Source organism: Pomacea canaliculata, linkage group LG6 (assembly GCF_003073045.1).
Source record: "Pomacea canaliculata isolate SZHN2017 linkage group LG6, ASM307304v1, whole genome shotgun sequence".
Lineage (NCBI taxonomy): Eukaryota > Metazoa > Mollusca > Gastropoda > Architaenioglossa > Ampullariidae > Pomacea > Pomacea canaliculata.
The window spans coordinates 20,822,624-20,843,040 of NC_037595.1; the positions used below are offsets into that span (position 1 = coordinate 20,822,624).

The 20,417-nt window shown below is 43.6% G+C and overlaps 1 protein-coding gene across 1 annotated transcript; it reads left to right on the forward strand.

Moving 5' to 3' along the window:
• Positions 1-1,570: 1,570 nt before the first annotated feature.
• Positions 1,571-19,056, forward strand: LOC112566565. Its single transcript, XM_025242794.1, has 5 exons — positions 1,571-2,279; positions 13,709-13,989; positions 14,775-14,921; positions 16,775-16,868; positions 17,090-19,056. The coding sequence occupies exons 2-5, from the start codon at positions 13,725-13,727 to the stop codon at positions 17,709-17,711; spliced, it is 1,128 nt and encodes a 375-aa protein (XP_025098579.1). The 5' UTR covers positions 1,571-2,279; positions 13,709-13,724; the 3' UTR covers positions 17,712-19,056.
• Positions 19,057-20,417: the final 1,361 nt, after the last annotated feature.

Below are 20,417 nucleotides of genomic sequence, written 5' to 3' on the forward strand. Positions count from 1 at the left end.
TGGCCTGGGGGAGGAGGTGGGAGTCCTCCCCTGGCCACGGCTGATGAGCTCCTGTTCTGGTGTCGTAACTGGCAGGATCTGGCCAGAGTTGAGAACTGTAAACAACAGAACTGACCTATTCTCTCGCATGTTGTAAAAACTGTGTCTGGGACCGCTGTGTATTCCTAACGGCCCAATTCGTTTGCACAGCTAATTACTGCCCGTGATTTCCAACGCGCGCGCAGATCCCGCGGGGCCGGGAGGGGGCGGGGCAGGGGCAGGACGGGGGTGCAGGGGGTGCTGTGCCCTGGGTGCCCTCTCGCCTGTTCACTGGGTCGACAGGAGCAGCTGCGCGGAGCGACTGAGCGATTGGCTGCCTGTCGCGCGCACGCAAACCTCAGCGCGCAATCTTGGCCTCCGGGTAGACTTACGGAAACACTCTTGTGCTATAACTCTTCACTCTTCTGGCTGAAACGTGTTCGGGTAGTTCCTATGTGTTTAAATAAATAAGTAATAAAACAGTGTCTGTACTTATATCTTTTGTGAGTTTTTTTAAAAGGACGTGTTCTTATAAATTTATGAAAAGCTTAATGGGTAAGGGTAGCATTGCAAAATTTGCATTAGCGTAATGATTGATAAAAGTTTAATAAAGCGATGGGTGTATTGTTTAGTATAAGTAATAGGTCTGTTTAAACAGTTTTAGTTAAATAAACATTGTAGTAGCAGTTCTCTACCATAAAATGAACGTGGAATAATGGTAGGCAGTTCTCCCGCAGTTATACTGTTGATGTTTTGGTGACACACTCAGACTTGACGAAGGGGGGTCTGGTGTACCCTGGGTCCACTGCTGTGAAGGGCCCCAGCCTTGGTCAGTGGATTTTTCCCTTCTTCTTTTCCCTTTCTTTTTCTTTTCAAGGAAGGTTGACGTAATATTCTTCACTCTTGGGATTTTTTTTTTAATGAAGCGGGATATTACAACTTTGATCCTTTAATGCCAGTTTTCCTCATTTACTAACCCCTCACGTGTAAACATTTCCATGTTCAAGTAGGTGTACTTGTCCTAATGTTTGCAGTCTATATTACGCTACTGAATGAAATGTAGATACTGACAATCAAATGCTAAGAATATTATTATATATTCAGAAGATAATTTGTGATGACAATTACAAGGGAGAGATGTCGTCTGCCCTGTGGCCGTGCTGGCTCTCGGTGGCTCTGGTCACAATTTGCGCACATTGCTCACTTTCATATTCCTATTATTTGTCCATGTTTGTCACCTAATAAATTTTTGCCATCACGGGTGTATGCTATGTATATTTATGTATTATAATTCTATTTGAGAAAGTTATCGTATTGAGTGGCGCTGTGTGATAACACAACACATCACTGAGGATGTAAAAACTGGTTGGGGGGGGGGGGGGTGTCAAGTTAATTATGGATTGACGTATTAAATGTTTGATACTGGTGGAAACGGTTAGTCAATAATTAATTTAAAAATAAAATTTTTTACCCCCCGAGATAAGGCAAATCCTTATATCTACATATTTGCGAAGAAGGAAAAATGAAAAACCCACGTTATGGCCCATATGTGTTTCCATACTTCAACAACCGAATCACAGACGACAGATGTGCCGAACAAAAGAAGGACGAACGAAAACTCGTAGTATAAAGAGGAACATGACAAGTTCATCAAAATCTCCCACAGTGAACTGCACAGAAGTTTCCCGTCAGCTTAATCGAACAGAAATCAGTCAACAAGCTACATCATCGGCGACGAGATTACTCTTTTCTTCACTGCACCGGAATGTTTACACTCAACGTTCGTAGCAGCGCAACCCTCGTGCAAGCCTCATTCTCTCTAGTCCCTCCACGCAAATCTTCCCCCGTCCCACAATAATATAGCTCACTACCGATTCTGGAAGCAGACAACTCTTTTCTTGGCAAGTTTCGCGCCTTTTTCAGCAGCAGATTGTGAAAAAGTTTGAAGCCTTCTCCATCGACGGAAGTACTCGAAGACCGCTGAGAGCCAGGGGCGATGGTGGCGTGAATGACTATCGAGAAAGTTTAATGAGGAGAGATGCTGTTCTGGCAGCAGATAACTGCTACTGTGTCTGGGTTATCGCCTCCCCTCCGTGAGAGCGTTCACATGAGATCGGGTCTGTGTACAGCCAGGCAGTGCTCGAGGTGTGTTCGGTGATGGGATGCTAAAATGTCTCGGTCAGGAAAGAACCGCATCGTCTGCTACACTGGCCGTTTGATTGCATGGGTCACGTTCGCCATTTCCTGTAGTCGGTGCCAAGGTAAGTAACTTTCAAAACATTGCAACTCTTTTTTTCTTGATGGATTGTCGTTCTAACATCAGGAGGTGTGTTTGGGTCAGACTGAAGCTGGTTCATGTAAACAAAAACTTTGTTTGAGGAACCTTGTTGTTCATTACATAAGGTTGATATCTAATTAATAGTTGTAAATTTTAAATAATTACTTCTCAAGCTTCAATAACTACTGTATTCTAGCGAAAGTCTCCGTACAACCGTATCACGGGTTAGTAATGTTTACCACAGGTAAAGTTTTGTAGAGGAGACTAGTCCTAGTCTTTTTCGCTGATAGAGTAAGGACGGTGATCACTACCCAACCTAAAGAATGAAAGAACCAGATATTTTAGTGTAAACTATCAGGGTTTTATTTCTGGTTGTTAGGTAGCGCCTGATGTGAATAATCTCCATATATATTTATGTAAATACTGTTGTGCACAGCAGAGCCAGAAGCACTGGGGACAATGATACACGCTCACACTCACCTAAAAACGAATATTTGGCATTTACATCTGATAATTACACGTGACTGCTTTCATAAATGTATGAGTGAGTGGATTCCTCTTCTTTTAAACTTCCTCTTCCTCCTCTCTCCCTCCTTCCTCACAGCTTGTGAGTGTGTTCACACATGTCTTAGGGCAATAACCAAGATATAAGCGCCGTGCATAATTAGAAATTTGTTCGACTTCTTTATCAAGTTTTACACCATCAAGGATTGTTCGTCTTGTGACTAGTCTATGACTTACATGTTTTATATCGGGTCTAGAATGCGACATTGTGTTATTTGTGATGTATGTAGTAGCATAAAGTGTGTTTTTCTCGCTCTTCCTCTCTTTATATCGTTGAGTGCGTGTGTGTGTGAGGGAGAGAGAAAGAGAAAACGTGAGTGTACACATCACAGTTACATAAAACTCATGCTGCTTCTTGAGGCAGGGTTTACATTTCTTACCCGTCATTCATTTGATTTATACAGAAGCACCTTTTAACACTTTACTTTGCAATTATCCCCAAGTAGGAACGACGACTCACAAGAACAGGGGGTCCCTTCCCTTCTCCCAAGCCAGGCTTCATAATTTGTCGAGGCGGAGTTTATTTGGGAAGGGTTCCTAAGCTTGGCGAATCGAGTGTTTGGGAGGGATGGTGATAGAAAAAATTATAATAAAAGAAAAAAAATGGTCAGGGTTATTTTATCACGTCGACGAGCGGTAACTCGCTCGCAGCAAACGGTTGCGGGGTTAAAGCTAATTTTATAGCCATAAAAAACAGGACTATCGGGGTGCAGCTTCCCATGTTTTCAGGCTGTGAAAAGCTGTAATGTTTTTGTTATCTTAAAATCAAACACTTGCACTTTCACATCTTCCATTCGTCTTAATGGGGCAGGTCAGAGGTTATATCGTTTACACAGTCTGTGAACTAAAATCTCTTCTCCTCCTCCTCCTTCGACTCCCTCAGTCCCTGCTCCTTCTCTTCCTCTTATTCTCTTCCTGTTAGGAGTGTCAAGAGCAGTAGCATCGTCAGATTAAGAATCTTAATCAAATTAGGAAAAAAAAAACGAAATAAGGCAAGAATGGCTGGCGGTTGCTCACAGCCTAGAGACCTAAGGGTGGTGAACGTAAGTGGTTCATCGTGTTTAGGACGGCATTTGAAAGTTACAGCCCAATCCTCACCTTTCTGCCACCTTCTGAGATACCCATTTCTCGGTGGATGGACATGTGAAAATCTTCAAACTCATGCCAAAACCAGCGACCTTTTCTCATGAATGCACTAACAGTGTGGTCATGAAGTGAAGGTTAGCAAATGAATAAAAGAAATTAAGATGAAATAAAGAGAATGGAAACAGCACACAAAGAACTAGAGAAACAAGTCTCAACAGGATTCTTCCAAGCAAGTCTCTGGTACACCCGAGAACTGGCCGTTTAGGAATCCGTGTTTACCTGGGGCTGGAGAGAACACACGCGTCGGCGACAGGTAGATAGCACCGTCTGCACGCAGACACGCTCACCCGACCCCAGACCCCAGACACCCCCCACAGAATGCCCGCAGTGAGCAGACTTGAAGAATAAAATCTGGACAGAGGCTGGGTTAAGGTCAGGCGGTGGGAAGGTTGATGAACCTTAGGTCAGGCCATGAAGAACTTTCTTTATGCTCAACGAAATCAGATACACTTTACACAGCTCGGTTGTCCCAGCCATCGTCGTAGCTACAGTACGAGATGGAAAAAAGAATAAGAAAGACTGATTTCCAACATTATTTTTAAGTGGATTTATTGATTATCGAATAAAGAAAAAATGGAAACTGAGGCGATCACGTCGAGACTTTCTTGATAAACACACTTTTGAAATATCCCACGAAGACGCTGGTGACATTTTAAAATTAAAATTGCTCAAACTTTTTAACATTGTGGCTTTTTCCTCAAGTATATATAAAGCAATACACAAACTAGTAAAATCTCATTTAAAGTAGAAAAAATATAGATAGATAATGATGACAGAAAAAGATGAGCTTACAAATTGAGGCTGAGGTAGGAGTGCAGGGAAGAGGGGGGATAGAAAAGGTCTGCAGCTTGTGGACTACTTTCTCGCAGAGCTCTCGCATCTAATGCCTTGCAGTTAGTCTCCTCCGTTAATTTGTTTCACAACATGGCCTGAGGTTCGAGTGCAATGGTCTTCCTTCTACATGCAGTGCAGCGAGAGAAAACAGGTCGGGCGAAACACACGTGACAACAACACACACACAACCCACCCGCCCACCCCGCCTCGCCCCTTTCCTCCATGCTTTCGTCTTCTCGCCGGAACGTGAGCGGTTGCACACCTGGTTCGCTGCACAGTTCCAGCAGGATAATACGCTATAATATGGGGGGAAGGGGGAATGGGAGCCTGCCGGGTCAAAGTTCGTTTCTGCGGTTATGTTAGCACTGACCTCGTGAATCCCAGCTTCCTGCCATAGACAGTTGGCTACCTCTCCTTCTCCCCCACCCTGCCTCACCTTCCCAATTCCTGCCCGCCTTTCACTTACCATTGTCTGTCTACTTTCTCAGTATTGTTGGTAACGGCTGAATCTACCGGCGGGCCGTGGCTTTGTGTAACAGACTGGAGCGTGGGAAAAAGCTGGAGCCAGGTTTCATTGTAACACTTTTATAAGTTCCTGCTCACATCATCGACACTCTCCATTAATCTCCCCACCCGACTTCGCCAGCGTGGAAGTGCACTGCAAGAACCAGTTCCTTCACCTTCACACCTGCTAGAATCGCATGAAGTGCCACAGTGGTTTTTTGTTTAGAACTGAGGCATTTATAATCACATATCAGAACAAGTAAATTTTGATTTTTTTAATTTGAGGTGGAGGTAGTGGAACTTGCATGACACGTTAAGATTGAGAAACTTGTTGACTTTCGCGGCTGTCGGGAAAGGAAGGTTAGACGAAAGAGAGGAAGGTGAGAAGAGGAGTAACCGCAAAGACTAGCAGTGAAAGTAATGAGTAATGAGAGGAAGAGAGAGAAAGAGAGAAATATCAATAACTAGAAGAGCAGCTAGGTTTGTTGACTAATCGTTTTCTCGGTTTAATCGATTGTGTAAGTCATTAAGTACAGAGTCATTTGGAGCTGACCGTTCATTGACTTTAATTCACAAATTCCAGATTATGTATATTGCGTATTTTTATAATGTACTTTTTTTTATACGTTTTAGGTAATAAGTATGAGTGTATGGCCAGATGGACGAATACTACACGACTTTAAAGTAAAAGAGTAAAGTGAATGAAGAAGAGTAAGTATAATTCTTCCTTTAGTGTGCACCAATATTTCATGCCAGCAAGAAGTAAGCCTTGCTTATTAGAGACAATAGTTTTCTATTGTCTGGCACCTATCACATCAGCGATACGGCCAAACGCTCCTTAAAGCCCTCTTTGTTAGAAAATTGAGAAAACTAAATGCAACATCGGTTCAGACCAGAACACAAAATGCTACTTCGGTTGCCATCTTCAGAGTGGATTCATATCTGTCACTTGCATTATTTTTAAGCTGCGCCTTCATTCGAGACTGCACTAAATGTCAGGCAGGACATGACAACCACGAAGACAGGGTGAGAGCCATGGTTTCTGAGGGAGAATGTTTCTGGCACCGAGGATCAAGGGCCAGTCTGTTTCGTGGAGCCTATTTTTAGGTCGGAAGACGCCTGGGAACCGTCGGACGGCAGATAAGAGGAGAAGCTTGCTGTCAGCCAGGCCGTGGGAGGAGACAAGACTGACGTGGCACCTCTCCCTCCCTTCCATTAACATCGGAGACCTTACATTGTTCGGCGAAACAAGGAAGAGCATTTGGGGGAAATTTTGTTTTCTTTGTTAAACGGTTGATTTACGTGCATTGTCCTCAACTGTGTGTGCGTGTGTGTGCGTGCATGTGTGAAACATAAACGTGCATGTGAGAGGGTGAGATACGTGCATTACAGTCTACCCACCGTTTTTCATCTGTTTTGTCAGGCCACAAACAATAAACATCTTTTCCCCATCTAGAGCAAGCTGTTAAAACAACTATAATGGTTAAAGCTACAAGTGAAATAGCTATATAAAAGCTAAAACTTACAGGGTTAATTATTGCAGCAGAAAAACGAAAGGAACATTTCATACATCCAAAAAGATGTGATCTTTCTGTCTGGTGAAGTCTCGGCAAAGGGAGAAAAACGTTTGTGCATTCCGGGTATGCTCTCCACACTCTGTCTTGCTGAAGCCTCAAAGAAGAAAGTAAACGATCCTTTCATTCATTCAAAGGATATGCACTCTTTCATTGTCTTGTTGGGGTCTCAACATAAGCAAAAGGAAAATGAAACAACAGCTATCCAAAGAGACATCATAACTTATATAATTAACTGTTTTTGAGTGCAATTCCAAAGACCAAACACCAACAACAGTAATACATTTTCTCTGATTGTTAAAGGAAAATATGGAAACGTTGAAATCACAAAGCTATATTTCAATGTTTGTGAAGTTTTTTTAAAGAAAAGGCTCTTGTTATCTAAAATATTTATAATATATATAATTATATGCGGATTTGAGAGATTTGCTTCCGTTCCTGCATAATTTTGTGTCGGTTAATGCTGTTTTGCACAGCTGACCAATATAAATAAACTCCGTCTTTGAGTTGTTACCGCACTTTTGCTTACTTGATCCATTTATATGCTATACATCTTCACATACATTCCTTTAAATGTTCCATAATTTAATATTAGAGTATGTGAGACTGTACCTCTGAGCATTTTCGACTTCATGTGTTTGCAGTACGAAGCTCTCTACTGACATTTATATACTGTGTAAGATTATTTATACCCGACTTATATATATACTTGGTATACCTGGTAAGAGATGAATGCCGCATGCAATACACAACCCACACGTTGTTGTTTTATATTCTAAATCATCCCCCACACCACCATCTGACCTCCGCATGTCCCCTCCACTTCACAAGCGCTGTGTCTGTTTTGCGCCCATCATATTTGTCTTATCATCATTCTTATCATTTTTCCCCCGTCCTCTCATCCCTCCCTGCCTGTTCCTCACGCCGCCTACGTTGCCCCCGATGTGGCTGGCAGCAAAGTGCAGCATTGTGATTGCCGTTGGCACTTCTCGTCGACTCAGCTTACCTCAGGAGTCGGAACGTTTGTAGAGAGATACACCAGTCGTCGCCTCAGCTTCAGTGCAAGTCAGGGTCAAAGTTGACGGAGGGAAAGGGTTAGGGTTAGGGTTAGTTTTAGCTACAACTCTTCCACCACCACCTCCCATCTCAATGTGGTATACTTCTTGACATACATAAATACTGATTTCGGTGAGTAACGACCAACATAATAATATTTCAATATCATGATGGAAGCCCACGACTTGGAGACCCGAGATAAGTATCTGGATTTGCTACAGGAAAGTAAATACATTGAAAAAAGTGAAAGCGACAACGGGAATGTGAACCCAGGACTGTAAAACTTGAACCAACATATCACAAAACGCGTTCTTTGTCCGCGTGTTCGTTGTTTTAATCACATCCCATTTTGGTTTCTTTTTCTTCAGTATTCACCTTTCTCTTTCATTGGAAGATAAGACAGTAAACTATATCGTAAATCGTAACGTCGCTTATACAGATAGAAAACGCTTGCACACACACACACGCTCGCGTTTACATTTCCCCCTAACACCCCCTCCAAAAAAAAAAAAATGCCCACGACCCTTAAGATCTTTCGCGGCGCATCCTGAGTGTGGGAAAGTGAATGGGAGGATGAGATGGCGAAGGCACGGCAGACGAGAGATGAGGGTAATGGATGGGGAGGCGAGTCCGTGGTTAAAGCTGGAAGAGGAGAGCACTGGCAGGGGTTGGGTGGGTGAGTGGGTGGTTAGAGGTGGTCAGGGTGGAGGGTAGGAGGCAGTAGCACGTGGGAAGCTTGCCGTGCTGCACGCCGTATGACGTAAGGCCCGCTTGCACTGCCCTGCAACCCTCGCTCCCCCTCCCTATCGTCATGGCGGCGTGCCGTGCGCCCCTATTATCATCTCCCCCAAGAATGCTTTGACTAAGGTCTGTCAGGGTGGAGGGGAAGATGAACAAGGCGAAGCCTGTTAAAAATTAGCTATTAATTCGAGGCTTATGGGAACCATGTGTCAGTGAAACGACGATGCGCTCCTCCTCTTCCGCGCACCCTCTACACCTTTCTTTCTCCTCATCCCTCCCCTACCCCATCCCCCTTCGTCACACCACCCGTCTCTTAGTATAACAAGTAAAGATATTTGCAGTGTTTGCGCTAAATCCCTTTTTTTATATCTACTTTATTTTTTCTCCTCCTCATCTCCTGTAAGGTTGTTGCAGCTGTATATTTTCGTCCACACTTTAAAAAAAAATTAATGACGGCCGAGTCTGAATCTAGATGGATGCCGGAAGCAAGTTGTCAGTCTGCTGTATGGGTTGCAGACCTCGCCTCCTTCACCTCTTCCTCATTAAACCTCCCTGCTGCCTGCTCCCAGACCTGTTTTCGCTGACGTTGGAGGAAGTATTTGTTCTTCATCGGAGCCCTTTGTTACACATCATTATACGTGATTATGTTATTACACCGTCACAGGTGCGGCCGGACTGCCGTTATTTTATAGAAACTCTCGCCAACGCTCGACGGTCTAGATAGGCCCTGACTGATCAGGGAAGGAAGGTGGATTTGTTTTATATGTTGAGGGACGGATGCCTCGGGAATAAAAGGATAATAATAGCTCTTGGAAAGATTTCCTGTTTTTATATCTTTTATAAGGACAGGTGGTAGCTAGGTGTTTGACACTGCTGATGTTATTAGCACACATCTATAAATATCGCACAAAGTAACCCCTCACACATGCACAGATTAGCAAGTTTAGCTAAAGACGACCTTACACTATTTTCTGGCTTAACTTGGGGTGTTAAAATACTCTTTATAACTTTACCCTGGGAGTTGTTTTGAATATTTTTGACTAGTCATTCACAGTATGTTTTGATGTCATATACCAAAGCTTCACGGTCATCAGACTTGCAGCACCTTTGATCCGTTTTCTTCCCAACAGTATTAAATTGTACTTCTGGTTTCGATCCAAATTTCTCTGGACTAACACTATCAGATACTGTGTATCTCATTATTTAATCGTTTCAACACGGACATCATTCTCGAACAGATGCATAGGAACGACTTCTAATGTCTTCATTGCTTTTCGATGCCGTTAAATTGAATTTCATTTAATTGTCTTTGCAGAAGGGAAGTGAGTCCACGACAGACTTCCACTTTAATGGCTGTCTTTGCAGATAATGAGTTCATGCCCCCGGCTTTTGGCCGTTGTTCGGGAGGTGCCAATGCGCCTTTCGAAAAATGAATGTCTTTTATTAGAGCAGACCTCGACTGGTGGACCTCACGCGCAGACAGCTCGACTCTCTATTGCTTTCCCTAGAGTTGCCATCTTGCCGTCCATTTTACGTCTGTTGTCTGGGAGCCGGGTGTTTGTCTTCAGCTGCTCGCCATTCTTGAGTGGCACGCGCGGGGTCAAGCAGAAGGTCAGAGCAGTCGGTACTAAAGGTTGCATGGACTGGAGGTGCTGCGTTCTCGTTGCTTTGTCTTCCCTTCATGCCAGATGGCTACTGCTCCGTTCTGGCTCTTTCACAGATGAAAATGAAGTGTGTAAGGGAGGTGTTGATGGTCAGGAGTTATGAAACTTCAAAGTGGTTGCGCGCACATCAAAGGACAGCAAACGCTCGATAGCAGAGAGCTGAGAGGAGATGGGGGGAGGAGAGGGAGGAACAAGGGAAGGAGGTGCATGTTCCATTCACTGCTCGAAAGTGAGCGTGGGAAAGCGAATGGGAACATGAGACGGGGCAGGTACTAAAGGCAACACTGGCGGCAGTATTTCTCCCATATAAAATGCAAAGGCTTTTCAGACCCCTAGTTAAAATTGATGATGTTTGTTTTCTCGAGCCATGAGATTGAGTGTTTCTTTTTTAAATCAACCATTCGCTGAAAAGCACACGTCAATGTTTATGTATTAATGTTATCATAAAAGTCGATCCCTTATCCTAAAGTGTCGTGGAAAACTGTGTCGTTGACGTTTGATAACAAGAAATGATGAAATATCATCAAGAAACAAAAGTATTGTAAAGAACTTGTTGTTACCTATTTTATACATTTTAGTTAGAAACAGTCTTGTTAAAATTTAATATTTGATGACATGTGTGATAGCTGCATTTTTACCTCTCTGATTGGTCGCCGATTGTCGTTATTTTCGTTAACATTGTAATATTTATCAGTTTGGTTCTCTCCCCTTCTGTAGGGTGATGGGCTTAGAATAAAATAATCAGTCACACTCTCTCTTTCTCTCAATCACATACATACACGCATGGACATATCTCATTAACTTCCCTTCTCCTTTGTGTCTAATGTTTTATTGGCGAGAGCTGGTGAGTCAAGAATTCTTGACGCTATTCTGTTTAGTATCCAGTATCATCAACTCTCTCCACACACACTCGCACACACATACACACAATCTCTCACACACACACACACTACATTCTTTCTCTCACACACGCTTGAATACAAGAGACCGCTTAGCCATTCCTTCCCCTGCATCTTTCTCCTAAAGAAACTTTACTTTCTTTTTTCACTTTGCTGTACTTAACATAAAGTGCAGTTGTAGTGAACGCACTGGCCACGAAGCGCATACAGAATCAGAATCTCAGCCTCGTTTCCCATGAGTGAATTTGTTTACCTTCCCAAATTATCACGTGCGTCATTTAACGACCTTGACGTCAATGCTGCGCACGCGCACTGCAGCACTTTCTGAAGATGCTTTTTGCCTCCTAGCTGTGCAAGTGCACTCAAGAACCACTCGGTTGTGAGAACTTTCAGCTCTCGTCAGAGCCCGGCAAACAAATGCAGTGCTGCAGAAATCCTCCCTCCATCAAAAGCCAAATTCTCATTTTCTCTGAATATTTTTTGGGAAGTGCATTGCTCGCAGAAGAAGTTCAATTCTCTCGTCAAATCGTGTAAACCTTGGGTGTAGGGTAGCCAATACATGAGACCAATTCTTATATACTTTTGTTGTTTCCCTGGAATGTCACACGACAGTGAGTCAGTGAACCCTACGACTTCAAGCACGGGAAAGGAGAAGTAGAGTGTGGGAACGAGTTACTGGGTGGGGCATGAGGGGGATGAGGGGGGATATACGTCTTGTCTTGATTTGCGACCTGAGAAGGTCACTTGCTGTCACTCATTGCCCTCTCTTGCCTGTTTTCAATAACAAATACAGGATTATTCTGTTTAAAGCGCCCGCAATGGCGCTGACTACAAGTGAAGGTGTTTGTAAGACAGGTGGTGCAGGGAAGCAGCGGAACGGAACAAGGGGGAGGTAGAAATATTGCAGCTGCTTACCTTGCTTGTGTAACGCCATATCCCTGAGAATGAGGGTTCTTATATTGTATTATCTTTCCAGTCAAAAGGAAATAAAAAGTTTCTTTTTTTTTAAAAAAAATTTTATACGCTTATTTGCTTGTGTGCAGGTGCATGCACTTATTGCAGTTTATTCTTGCGATGACTGTTAAATTTATTCCTACGTGAATTACAAATCAGTCACATTAAAAAAATAATTACCTGTTACCTCCTTTAATGCAGGACAGTTCAACAACAAGACAATCACCTCCCTAAATAAAAATAAATAACTGGCAACTGTAACAAAAAGGTACATGAACATGATCTGCTTGTTTGAACATCCCAAAAGACATCCATGCCTCTATAATCATGCATTCACATGCTTGCACAGTGTTTGCAGTTTAATTCTCTCTTCAAATTCTATCAGCTCTCCCACGGCATACGATACCCCGGGTGTCTGCTCCCATTGATCCTTATTTCTAACATATACTTCATTGTAATTTTAGTGGCTTTTTTTTTCCTTTCGTCCGTCTCTTTTTCAAGCCGCTCCCTGTCCCTTTTTTCTTCTTCTTTTCTTTCTGACATTCCTCCACATGTGAAGTCTTTTATTCTTGACTGTTTGCACGGGGAGGGGGCAGAGCACATCAGACTGCGAAAGGCTAGAAGGTCTCGGTATCTGTCAGCATGGGAAGCTCTTCTCCCACGCTCTCACAGCTCGGGTCTACGTTTGCAAACATGTTATTATCGTGCCCAGAATTAAAGACCAGCCCGAGATATAATGTATCGAATGTCGACACACACAGAAACAGGTCAAAATCGTCTCATCCTTTTAGTTCATAGATACCATTACATCACCAAGGCTATAGCAAATGATGGAGGTTGAAGTATACGTGTTTCAGTACCTTGAAACGAACTAATACACTAATGAAGGAGGGGAAAAAATACGCTCGGGTTGGTCTTTAACCAATAAAAGAAATTGCTTGGTAACTCTACTAGAGCAAGCAGCGAAGTGAGAAAGAATGTGTGTATATAGATATAATGTCTGTGTGTACTTGTGTGAAAGAGTTGGGGGCGGGGTGGGATTTGTTGCGATAACAATGACAGATGGCAAGCACTTTGTATCTTTACAACTTTGCCAGGTCATATCGTTGGCTTTTATTGGACGTTGGGTTTAAAGGTGACGGATAACCCGGATGCCGCTCTAGTTTAGAAGGAACATTCAAGATAAAGAAACCTAAAACGGGTCTTAGCAAATCATTGCGAAGATTTCGTGTTTGACGCTTAGTTTATTACAGGGTACATCTTTCTACCTACTTACTCAAGAGTCACGTGACGTTTTGCACACCCATGAGTAGTTATGCAGAAGGAGGAGCGGGGTACGAAGGAAGTCTTCAGACGGTCGTCAATGTTTCCATGTGAAAGCAATAGGTTATCACGTGGAACTTTTTATTTACTGAGAAAGTTATGCAATGTAAATATTGAGTAAACAGTCAAATCTCTTCACGTTCTGTCTCCCAGACTTCAGCGCCAGGGCATGCCTGGGGCCACAGAGGATGCTCCCATGGTCAACGTGACCTTAACCTGCCCAGAGGGCAAGGTCATCTCACTCGGGGAGGTGGTGTCCAGCGTCAACCGTTATGGACATTGCATCAACGCCCTCGGCGACTGCACGGACACCACCGACGTGTTCAACCCGTGCCAGCGACAGCGGGAGTGCACGGTGACTCTCAACAGGACCTACTCCCCCATCTGCACCGCATACGCCACGCAGCTCAAGGTGTACTACGTCTGCGAGATAGGTCAGCGGCTGGGATCGAAGCTCTGTTGGGAGCTCTTTATGATCACCATTTTTATAGTCTTCACGAGAATCCCTTACTGTTACCGTGTCGTGTCTTAAAGGTTTACTGCAGTGCAAAACTTTTTTGAATTGACTGGACTGGTCTGGAAAACGCTTTGTTAAGGCTGCAGCCAAAGGGAGAAGTATGGTTAAGCGGATCAGAGGCCAATCATGTCACAAGGTGGATGACCTCTTGTGAATTGTGGTTTTTTCAGGCCTATATCTCAAAGAGGGAGGGAGATGTTCATTCAAATTTAAGGAAATACTTTGCCCATTCATTTAAATAACGTTTTTGCACAATAGCAGACCTTTAACTGTATTCAATCCCTATAATTCACCAATGCACATGATTATTAATTTTAGAAACGATCGTACATAAAGAAGTCAAATATTTCAATTATACTTTAGAATAGTGAAAACTATATCAGACACCAAAAAAAAAAAAATTAAATTAAACGATATGAAGCACGAGCATTCTATCAGAGCATCAACCCTAGGATCCCAATTATTAGTGTCCGTGCGTGCATGCGCGCGTATGTGTGTATGCGCGCCTATCTTGGTGAATATCTGGTCATGTTTAAAATGTTTTTTAAAATTTGTCTCTCACTGTCAAACATTCAATGATATGGGAAAGAAGGTTGAGAGAGAGAGAGATGTAGAGAGAAAGAAACAGATAATATTTAGGGGAAAGGCAGATATAAACTAGAGGCTAAAGAAATCCCCTTCAACTACTCTCGATGATTGCAGCTCCATTTACGACGACTACTGTGCCTTCAGTGACCGCGACGTCGACGTTAGTGTCCGTCACATCGCCGAGGATGACTGAACCTGCGACTGTCGCCAACAGAAGAACACAGTACGAGCAGGCAGGACCCGGCCCAACACAGGAAGACAGTGAGTTCAGTTCATTTAATTCACTGGTCTCTGGTATGTGAAGAAAACAAACGATGTGAACATATATTAACTGTGGCGAAAAACTTTCCTGTTGTCTATTATTGTCAGCATACTATACCTTCTCAAATAAATAGTTCTTTTTAAAAAACCACGAAGGTTTTGTAAAACTCTTTCAAACAAAGTAAAATATTCGTCCCCCCCTCAAAAAAAAGTTTTTCAGTTGTAAAAGGGATAAGTGGACGTTCTACAGACATTAGCTGATATCTTAAGGCTATCAAATGAAGGCCCATATGGCCATACTAAGTTAAAAAAAAAAGTCAGGTGGAGGTAGGATGCGATCACGTGACCTTTTGCTGGCAGATGCGGTAAGATACAGAGCCACGAATTAATTTGATGGTAGCGTAAAGCAGCCATATGGTGAGACGAAGTCACGTGTCGCAAAAAAAATCAACCTCATATGATCACATAGCTTAGAAAATGTCATTAATCAGTGACAGATAAATCAGAAAAGACCATGCGACATCATAAAGGTTACAGGTAGGCAGTAAACAGAGTTATGGCAGAAAATAATATTGTAATGTGTCCAACCCGCCTCCTCATGAAACAGAAATTCAGAGCATTTCCGCACGGTTAACTCCTCAAGAGTTTTTGTCTGTTATGATGTGACTGGATCCAGAATATCGAAAGGATACATGAAAAATTTCTTAACTACTTTTAAATCCAAAGTTGGTAGTCAGGGCTTAATTATCAGCTTTCATGGTGTAGAGTATCTTCCATAATTTCCTGTTTAGAAAACAGGAACTCAACTATTAGTTAATTTAGGAATTCTGAAACTGCTAACAACTCCTTCCTATCCTTTAGGTTCACGATTTTTTTTCCCGTGGAGGGGACTTTGGTCTGATAAGCTATTTTGGAAAGTTACCTACTAAACATTCGCAGATGCTTATGGAATTATTCTTAATCAAACTATAAAACTTTGAAGATATTCGTCATATCACCGCTTTTAATTCTTACAGAAAAAATATTACCCACGATTCAACACGTTGAGAGAGAGAAAGAGCGAGAAAGTTTATTTTCCGATGATTCATCAGATTTAGGATTTTTTTGTACCGTTCACAAGAATTCTTCAGTTTAGCCGCGATGTGTTGGAAAAACAGTATAATGGCATCGCTGTTTCACTATTTTAATGCCACTGCCAGACACAGCAATACCTCTGTTTCTAAAAGGAACAAATTTAAAAAACACACATGATGCGGTTTTAATCAGGGTGAAAATATCTGCAAGTTGCGTTGTGACACACCCGACAAAGCAAAAAGCTTAATTCCTGTTTCCTTCATATACATTCAGAGTTCGTATACAGAGAGAGGACAGCAAGAGAACCATAAACTATAGTTAGCTAGGAAACTGTACATTTTGTTTCTGTAGTATACACTGCGTAGAAGTTTCGTTTGTCATCGTACTCATTCATGATAGTGAAACACGTGTTAGTGGTCTACTGCCAGCTCATCTTCAACGGGGCACACACAAACATCGCCACACTGAATTTTAATCTTGGATTTCCCCTGCAGTGACCTATGGTCATTTTATTTATTTTTCGTCGTTGTTGTTTTTTTTTTATCTTTTTTATTTTATTTATTTATTTTTTGCTGTCATTATAAGCAAGCTAGCTCGTCCTTTACTGGGGGCATAGGTCGCTTCAGGTTTCCGAAGAGTGATAGTTGCTCTCAGAAGTTTACACTTGTAAAAAAACAAAATTCCTGTAAACGTTGACTTGATTCGCAGTCTGAGAGCATTTCCCTTTCCGCATGAACTAGTTAATATATTCTGATTGTGGTTGGTGTTATTTATGGCAGATACGGGGCTGATCGCCGGCTGCGTCGTTGCTGTGGTCATCACAGTTATCCTGCTCATCATCGCCATCATCATGGTCGTTAGACGGCTTGCTTGGTATGTGGTCTTCTTTGTGCCATATGACTAACCATGTTCTTCACTGTCATTTTTATGCTTTAATTTTGAATGAATAATTTCCTATTTCTGATATCTTCTTTTCTTCTCTTATTTTTGTTTATTCATAGGTAGAGTGTGTTTGCAATTTTTGTTTGTTTTTAATTAAAGCAATACTGTAGATGATATTTTCTGTTTGTTTATTGCCTGATTCCTTTTTCCAGTGCCCCTGCAGTTCCAGAGGCCGAGGAAGGAAAAGTCGCTGGCTGTGAGATTCTCCCCTGCGTGGCTGCAACTGAGGACGAGAAGGACCCCAAACATCAACCTGCCGCCGACAGCAAAACCCGCAATGTCTCCAGTCGGGGCTGGAAGTGGCGGAACAGACAAGCGGACAAAAATCAGAACATGTCAGCCAGGCTGGCCCCTGTAGGGCAGGAAGACGAAGGCACCGACTCCATTACCTCTAAAGGCCCGTTGGTGGCCGATCACAAGTCGAGGCTGGACTTCAACAAGGAGACCATCGAGTACCCTGTACCATCGAGACCATCGAGTTCCGCTCGCGAAGAAGGCGCTACCTTGGGCGTGGATGGAAGAGCAAGTCACGAGCAGCGACCTGGCGAGGCCTGGAAGAGAATGAGTGGTGGCGTGAAGCGAAAATCGCGAGAGATGGCATGCGCAGTGGACGTCGATGACGTCATTTCCTCCCTAAATATCCCTTCTGCGCAGTCGGCGTCGTCCTGCAGGTCTACGAGGAATGCACATACCGTGAAGTCGGGACCGCGCCAGACTTCTCACCAATTCGACGCTGTTGCTGTTCCGAACACTGAATCATCGACATCTTGCTGAAGATCTGACTCGGACAGCCCACTGCAACTGCTGTAAACATTGACTGCAGTCTGTTGTTGTTTATTTATTTTTTATTGCATCGGTGGCGGGGTAGAGGTCCCGTCAAGCACAGACAATTACACCGTGCTGCTTACATCTGTAATTCGTCTCGGTATGATCGTGTATTAACTTGAAGTAACTTTCTTCAGTACGCTGATCACACCATTTGAAGATACAGATTTGTACAAGATGTGTACACTGAGTTCTTTATAGCCCGAGGCTTCCAGACACTTTCTTAGAAACAGACAATGGTTGTTCCTAAAAGCCCACAGCTGACGACAGACTGTGGAAGGTAAAAGACTTTCCGGAAACGGTGAGAAAATTGAACTATAAAGTTGTTTCAAAGTGAAGGGTTCTCTGGAATCAGTCCCATTCACAAAATGCAAAGAAAAAGGCGTTGTCACGCTTCCAGCCAATGGGATAGCAGCGAGTGGATGTTTCTATTCATCTTCCGACGTGAAGTCACGGATTTAACATCTTTTTTACGGCCTGATGAGAACAGCGATGTTTGAAGGCCTGTACCCTGGAAACAGAGGCGCGGTTGTGCTTAAATTAATGCAATTACTATTTTGATGTCTGTTAAATACTAAAGGTGTCAAGGTCTAGTGGCTACCAAGGCGGTGAACCGAAGAGTTTGCCGTGTCGGTGACGCTGACCACGTGACTGCGAAACCTCGGCTGGTGCCCTCGAGTTAAAGCAGAAAGTCAACGGTTTCGAAGCTCTGTCCCTTCTAGCGACTAAAAAACCCCATTTCTCCATTAAAAAATGAATAGTAAATGGTAAAATATTTCTTGCCTTACATGTCCTGCGTTAGACACGTCAAACCACTTGCAGTCCACAAACACAATATATGTAATATTATATTATAGGAAAAAACCAAAAATCTGCAACTGTCCTCGCCGCAAGCAAGTAATGTCACAGGCAGAATAAGATGCATGCAAAAAGCAGTTTAAGTACAAGAGTACCCTGTTATCCTTGAATGCTTAACACAGCTGTGCCCTTAAAATTTTATTGGGAACAACGTTTGATAAGAAATTGAAGTTTGTGGTGCAGAAGGTTGCTAAGCAAGAATCTCGCCACTGAATGAAGCAGTAGTTTGCCCGCAACGAGGCGTCTGCTTACATAAAACTTTCAGGAAATTTAAACAATTTATAAATGTAACGGAGTTTCTACTCGTGGGTGTCAGTAAAATAAAACACCAAACCAGCTCATCAGTTATGCCCTTCGCCCCTCCTGGTGCATAGGCCACCGACGACTGCTCTCCAACGCCTCCTGTCCTGGGCTACCGTCACCAGCTGACCCCATCCAAATCCGGTGAGCTTGGTGTCGGCGGCGAGGTCCCGTCTCCAGGTGTTTCTCGGCCTTCCTCGCTTTCTCTTTCCCTGGGGGTTCCACGTCAGCGACTGTCTTGTGACGTTGGATGTTGGTTTCCTTAGGGTGTGTCCTAGCCAACCCCATCTTCTCCGCAGGATTTCCTCCTCTATGGGCTGTTGTTTCGTTCTCTGCCACAGGTCGGTGTTGCTTATCCTCTCTGGCCAGTGAATTCTGAGGATTCTGCGCAGGCACTGGTTCACAAACGTTTGGATCTTCTTCGTTGTGCCCTTGGTCGTCCTCCACGTTTCTGCTCCGTATAGTAGGACTGACTTGACGTTGGAGTTGAAGAGACGGATCTTTGTCGTGTAGCCTATGCTCCCGGAGCTCCAGACCTTTCCAAGCTTTATGAAAGCGCCTCTTGCCTTGTTAATTCTTGTCTTTACATCCGCGTCTGTCCCTCCCTGTTTGTCCACCACACTCCCGAGGTAGGTAAAGGTGTCGACTTCTTCTAGCGGCTCCCCATCCAACCTGATTGGCTCTTCGCAGTCAGTGTTGACCTTTAGGATCTTGGTCTTGCCCTTATGGATGTGTAGCCCCACTTGTGCCGAGGCTGACTGGATCTCTGATGTCTTTTCTTGCATCTGTCGGTGGCTGTGGGACAGGAGTGCCAGATCGTCTGCAAAGTCAAGGTCGTCTAGTTGGTTCCACAGAGTCCACTGGATTCCATTTCGCCTTTCATTGGTGGCTTGCTTCATCACCCAGTCGATTGCGATCAGGAACAGCAACGGTGAAAGCAGGCAGCCTTGCCTGACCCCTGTCCTCACCTCGAAGCTTCTTGTTAGCTGTCTTTCATGCACTACTCGGCACGTCATTCCCTCATATGAGTTGCGGATCAGGTTTACGATCTTCCTCGGGATGCCATAGTGTCTCAGCAGTTTCCACAGCGTCTCTCGGTCCACACTGTCGAATGCCTTCTCGTAGTCCACGAAATTGACGTAGAGAGGCGAGTTCCACTCTATAGACTGTTCTACGATGATCCGCAGTGTTGCTATCTGGTCTGTGCACGATCGTCTTGTCTGAAGCCTGCCTGCTGCTCTCGAAGTATCTGGTCCACTGGGCCCTTCAGTCTCTCCAGTATGACTCTGTTGAAGACCTTGCCAGGCACGGACAAAAGAGTGATGCCTCTGTAGTTCTCGCATCGGCTGAGGTCCCCCTTCTTGGGGATCTTTATGAGATGTCCTTCTTTCCAGTCTGCCGGGACCTGTTCCTCTTTCCAAACCCTCTCAAACAGTCTGTGCAACATGTTGACGGATAGGTCAGGATCGGCTTTCAGTGCCTCTGCTGGTATCTCGT